Source organism: Populus trichocarpa, chromosome 6 (genome assembly GCF_000002775.5).
Source record: "Populus trichocarpa isolate Nisqually-1 chromosome 6, P.trichocarpa_v4.1, whole genome shotgun sequence".
Classification (NCBI taxonomy): Eukaryota; Viridiplantae; Streptophyta; class Magnoliopsida; order Malpighiales; family Salicaceae; genus Populus; species Populus trichocarpa.
The window spans coordinates 10,427,115-10,433,694 of NC_037290.2; the positions used below are offsets into that span (position 1 = coordinate 10,427,115).

Sequence of the window (6,580 nt, forward strand, 5' to 3'; positions counted from 1 at the left end):
TGTTTATAGATATAGTAGGTTGCGTTTTGACCTATAATTATATCTAACCTAACTTTTGATATTTTAAAAAATATATACTTGACCTATTCAATTTTTTTAGATCTGAGCATGTTGGATATAGCGGGTTGGGCTAAGATTTTCATGCATATTACATATTTCTTTCTCCTATACTTTTAACCTATGAAAGTTAAGTTTAGAACTCCACACTTCACTTTGATTTATGAGACTGCTATATATTTTTAATTGAGATTCAGTTTCTAATTATAATTTCTTTCTTATCGGAAGGATAAAACGAAAGACAAATAGCATATTAATTAAAGAATCAATGATCAATCGATCAACAATACCCCAATATTAATATAACACACACACACATACATCTTGTCATTTAATGTATATATTACTTTTTATTTTGTTTTTTTATTAAATAATAAATAGTATTCTAGTAATGAATACTTGATGAATATCTAATTTTTGTTGTTGTGATATTTAGTTACTGTCTTGAAATAAAATAAAAACAAAGACGAAAATATATGTAGTTTTTATTATTTTTATCTAGAGAAAATAATCAAATAGTTACTAAGATATGATACAAATATAATAGGAAGCTCAATAACTTAAACTAATAGTATTGATTGAGTGTTTGATATTATAGTATAAAATACTTTTTAAAAGTGTTATTCATTTGAAATTATATCAAAATATATTTTTTAATTTTAATATCAACACATTAAAATTATTAAAAAAACACTAAAAATAGTATTAATTTAATATTTTTTCAAATAAAATATTCTTTAAAATACACTTAAAAATATAAACAACCGCACCCAAACTATAATAAATAATAATAGCAACTTGTTTTCCTCTTTTAGATAATAACAAATCGAACTAAAAAAGTTGAAATTTTTTCCCACTGATCAATAAATTAATGAAAAAATAAAGAAAAGAAAAAAAAGCAGCCAACTTTGGCATGATCTGATAGTGTATTATTGGGTGGAGCTTTACGCAATCCCATTACACCACCCACCCCCAGATTCCTCTTCCTCCTCCTCCCTCCTCTGTTCATCCCTGGTGTTCTTCTCTTTTTGCAAAATCATTCCTCCTCCTCCTCCCTCTCTTCTCCTTGTTGTTGTTGTATAAACAGCAAACAAAAGCAGAAATAAAAAATCTCCTTGTTGTTTCCCTCCATTTCCTTCCTCACCGAAAACTTTCCCTTCGTTTCCTTCCTTTCTATGATTGCCATTAAAACAAAAATAAAACAAAAAACAGAACCGTTGAAGGTTCCAGATCCGCTTCTGTCAGTTACAGCTAAACAAAGCTACTGGATAATTCTCTCACCTGTTTTTTTAGCAAACTGTGAACCTAAAAAAGACAAAAACAAAACAGAAACAGTCCAACCCAACCCAAAACTTCATCATGGGCAACATCAGCAGCAGAAACAACGTTAACAGCAGGCGGAGCCTCGGCAGCCGGCGGAGCCACCCTCCACCTCCACCGCCAGCACCCCCACAGCCTGAAATCACGGCCAACCGTTACGTTTTCGCCGCGGCAACACCTTACCCTTCGCAATACCCAAACCCTAACCCTCCACAATACTACCAGCACCCTGGCTACTATCCAGCCCAGCCAACAGCGATGCCTGTGCCTTTGCCAGCTCCGTATGATCATCACCACCGGGTGGACCATCCGGCGGCTCATTGGGTGAGTGGGAGGTGCCCAATGATGCCCCAACCGGCGCCTTATGTGGAGCACCAGAAGGCGGTTACTATAAGGAATGATGTTAATTTGAAGAAGGAGAGTTTGAGGATTGAACCGGACGAGGAGAATCCAGGGAGCTATCTTGTTACATTCACGTTTGATGCTACTGTTGCTGGAAGGTAAAGGTTAAAGCTTTGTTTTAAAAATTGTTTTTGTTTTTATTTTGATGCTGTGCTTTTGTTATTGCATGTGTAGAAAGATTTTTTTTTTTTGAAGGTTTTTTCCGTCATTGTTTGATAGCAGTACTGGATTTTGATTGTTGAAGGAGCTTGTTCTTTGTAAAGTAATTTGACTATGAAAGTTTTTGACTTGAGAGAATTTTGAATGAGAGTTTTTATAAAATCTTGATTGTTGACTCCTTGTTTTAACTTCTTGCTAGTAGGTCAGTGGATGATTTACAAATAATTTCATTTTACATGGTTTGATCACTCCTTGGTGATAATCATCTTGATATGTTGCCAATATTCGAAAATTGTATTTTTTAGCTATCATTGTTGAGGATTGTTCTCGGAGTGAATCCACTTTTATAGATGTTCGAGTGTCAAAGTTACTCCTTGGATAGAAAGGTAGAAAGCAAGAGCTAACTTGACGTTCTTATTAGGGATTACATTACTTGCAAGTGAGAATTTTGTGTTTAGCATACCTGGAGTTTTGTATGGTGATTTGACAGCTTGAAGGAAATGGTTTAACTGCCCGAAGTTGAAACCTATCCTTTTGTGTAGTGAAGATTGATCTGGTAGAATATATTTATTTTCGGGCAAGTTATGGATTCATGGGTATTTCAGAGGATTTTCCTAATCAGAGATCCTTGGGCCTGCTTAAGACATCTAATCTTGTCTTAGAAATTGGGATTGTTCACAAAATTGACGAGATGATGAATCTGGGGTTATTTCTGAATGACTCTTCAGTGAAGAGACCATTGGAACAGAGACCATTGAATCTGAGGTTTCTCAGCTTGTGCTATGTTTTAAAGACTGTATGGCATTCTGGTTTTAAAGGGGATTTTATCATGACTGATAAATGGAATGGTTTTTTGTTCTTCCAACCCAATTACACGGGTCATTCTTGGTGGAATGTTAAAATAGATACGCATCTGTGAAGTTTGGGGTTTGAATCTTGAGAGCACCTCTCCTATCTCATGCAATAAGGTTCAAGGGCTGGGAAGCTTGTAAACTCCCTCATTTTGCCCTCTTCAGTGGTATGCTGTAATTGGATAGTGGACCTTTTATCTTTGAGTTGTGTCGTCATAAAAAAATAAAAATAAAAAAGAAATTTGTCGCCCTTTAAGTGCTCATAATCATTATGGAAAATCAAGCTTGGAGCCCAAAAATGCAATTTTTATCAATTGGATGTCATTCATAAGAGTTTCAATAGCTTGAATCAAGTGAAAGACACTATCATTTTCAGTACATGTCACTTTCTTAGCTGGAAACTATGGTGCTCTATAAAAGGAAATGATATAGTAAATGTAGATCATTTGTCCTAATCGTGTCAATTTCTATCACAAAATAATACTCTGTGAAAAAGTCTGGCTAACAATCTCATAATCATCGTTCAGCATCTAGCTTAGTAACTCGTAAACAAAGGGAAATGGTAAATGATTGCAGAATGATGAACTGATTTTTTTTTTTTACTTCCATGCATTTGACTTTGCTCAGTAGCATTTCCTAATTGCTACTGTTGGTATCATCATTGATCTTTTTGATGTATTGTGGATGCTTTCTTGGTACTTTTCTTTTGCAAGACATGCATAAATTCTGATCCACTCTGAGTTTATTGAATTCATATAAGCTTTGTGTTCAGTCATAGAAATCGGTTTTAATCTCGGTTTATATGCATTTCAGCTGAATGTCTGAATTATTTTTTCCTCTTTTGCATTTCTTGTTATTGAACATCTGGTATTAATTTCTTGCAACACTCGGCATTTCTTTGATCTGCAAACAGCATCACTATTATTTTCTTTGCAAAAGAAGGTGAGGATTGTATCCTGACACCAACGAAGGCATACCTCCTTCCACCAGTAACAGTTAATTTCCAACAAGGTCTGGGCCAGAAGTTCAGACAGCCTTCTGGGACAGGGATTGATTTCACCTTGTTTGAGGAGAAAGAGTTGGTAAAAGAGGGTGAGATGGATGCCTATCCTCTAGCAGTAAAAGCAGAGGCATCCCCTGCTAATCGAAAGGGAACAGAAGGAAACCAAATGTCTGGAGCTACGAACTCTCAGATAACACATGCAGTGTTTGAGAAGGAGAAAGGTGAGTACCAAGTAAGGGTGATGAAGCAGATCCTCTGGGTGAATGGGATAAGATATGAGCTTCAGGAGATATACGGGATTGGAGATTCTGTTGATGGTGATGTTGATGCAAATGACCCAGGTAAAGAATGTGTCATTTGCCTGTCAGAACCACGGGACACTACCGTTCTTCCTTGCCGACACATGGTAAGCCTATTTTCTATATTTTTCTTTTGCCTCTCTTTCTCTCCCATTTTTACTTTTTCACTGGGCTGGGGTAGTTTAGATCATGAAGGGGAAGAAACAAGGAAGTGATGCTCTTTACCCACTGTTCATATTTTAGGGAGTTGTTTTTCAACCAAGGACTATTTATCATGGTGAAAAATCATTCTGTTAGGTTGTGAAGGCTACAGAAAACGGTTTCCTTGAACATTATATAGCAACGGGCATGAGCATGACACTTTTCCTGCTGTTTTGTGTCTATATCCAATGCAATTGCAAAAATGCTGCATTAAAAGAGTCTTGTAAATTCCATGTGAAGGCTCAAGGCTGAACTGTCTGGAATGTTGTGTACTACTGCCAGTGCATTAACAATGTAACCATGGTGAATTAATAGACTAAAATGCTTCGACATGAATTTCCATTGAAGTGGTTATTTAAGTAATCTGATTTCAGAAATCCAGTCGATATCTTGTTGGTGACACATGAGCCTTGTGTCTTTTTGCTTCTGCTTTCTTTCTTTGTTTTTTTTTCACCCCTCTCTTCTCCCACGTTGCAGTGTATGTGCAGTGGATGTGCAAAGGTTTTGAGGTTCCAAACGAACAGATGCCCCATCTGCAGGCAACCAGTTGACAGGCTTCTAGAGATAAAGGTCAACAATGGGCCTGATGAATGACTAAACAGGTGCTGCTGCCACTTGTATGTGGATAGTAGTTTGCTGGTCTTATTTTCCTTTCAAATCCCCTGCTTCTGTAATAATCAAACGGGAAAATATGCACGTGGCAAGGTTAAAATACTGGCATTGTGCCAAATATGCAAGCCAACGCCATCAGCCAGCATTTGCAAGTCCTTGGTGGCAATTTCTTTGAACTATGAAGAATTCGAAATATAGAATATGTTTTGTTTCTCAACACTACTGGGTTTGGAATGTCTTCATGATTCTCTACTTTTGAAAGGGGTAAAAAAAAAAAAAGATGATTGTTGATGGAGGACGTGCTTGGTGATTTTCACAGATGGTATCTACCAAGTGGGTTGCTGAGATGAGGTCATTATGGTCATCCGACGATGGAGTATAAAAAAAATTAGAGATGTTAATCACGGCAAGATTTGATTTAAAAAAATATTAAATTAATGTTTTTTTTTATATAATTTTGATCTGTTTATATTAAAAATAAATTAAAAAAATTATCTTGAAAAGTATTTTATATTATAATTCCAAACATCTTTTAAATTAAAACTTATTGGGACTCTAGATGAAGAGATAAATTATTATTGATTTGTATAGTAATTTAATTTATTTAAAAAAATTTAATCTTATTTTTTAATATTGTATTTTAAAAAAATATTTTTTTAAAATAGCCTAAACCACAATACTAAACACATATTAAAAACATGTTTAGTATGATGGTTTAGGCTATTTTAAAAAAATATTTTTTAATTAAAAATATATTAAAGTAATTTTTTAAAAGTTTTTTTTATTATTTACATGGTATATTAAAATCTTCAAAAAAATATAAAAAATATGAATTTAATATTTTTTTTAAGTGAAAAATAATTTGAAAAATTATGAGATTATAATAGTTTTAAAAAATTAGCAGTCATTTATAAAAAAAAAAAAAACTGTGTGTCAGCGCTTTTTTAAAGAATCTTCCCTTGCTTCCTGCAGTTATGAATTGAGTCTATAATTAAAATATTTCTTGCCACAAACTAAATTGATGATAAAAGGCTGTCCTACCTTGCTCCTTGCTCGATTTTATCTGCGGCCATACTTGTTCTTCCTGTGAGATGAGGGTATATTTATTTTTACTTTCTAAAAGTGTTTTTTATTTTTTTTATTTTTAATTATTTTTAGATAATGTTATTGAAAATTATTTTTTAAAATAAAAAATATTATTTTAATATATTTTAAATAAAAAATACTTTAAAAAATAATTATTATTTAAAGAATTTGGGATAGGAAAGTGTAGTTTTGTTCAGAGATGATACCATAATTCAGGTGACGTGTTGTTGTTATATTGACTTTAAGGAACCCTTGTTAAGTAAGACATTAAGAAATATATAATTGTAAATTAAGATATATAATCTCATACTACAAAAAACCGTTAATTTTTTCTCATTTAATTATTTTTCAATAACTTATCTTCAAAACCAACAATTTATATCCTATTGTAACAAAATGATATGCTAGTATAGCCTCTACTTCTCTTGTTAATTTTATTTTCCACGAAAAAACATATTTGTTTTCTATTTACTTTATTTGATAAAAATAAAAATAAAAACAATACCCAAAAAATTAGATATCCGAAATAAAAAAAAAGTATCTCTTTGATTAAAAGCCCTTCATCTTAAATCTCTAATGTATTTTTCTAT

The 6,580-nt window shown here is 33.1% G+C and overlaps 1 protein-coding gene across 1 annotated transcript; it reads left to right on the forward strand.

The window, feature by feature from the left end:
* The first annotated feature begins 990 nt into the window (after positions 1-990).
* LOC18100200 (probable E3 ubiquitin-protein ligase LOG2) lies at positions 991-5,121 on the forward strand. The gene is made up of 3 exons (XM_006381399.3): positions 991-1,877; positions 3,703-4,198; positions 4,770-5,121. The coding sequence occupies exons 1-3, from the start codon at positions 1,417-1,419 to the stop codon at positions 4,884-4,886; spliced, it is 1,074 nt and encodes a 357-aa protein (XP_006381461.1). The 5' UTR covers positions 991-1,416; the 3' UTR covers positions 4,887-5,121.
* Positions 5,122-6,580: the final 1,459 nt, after the last annotated feature.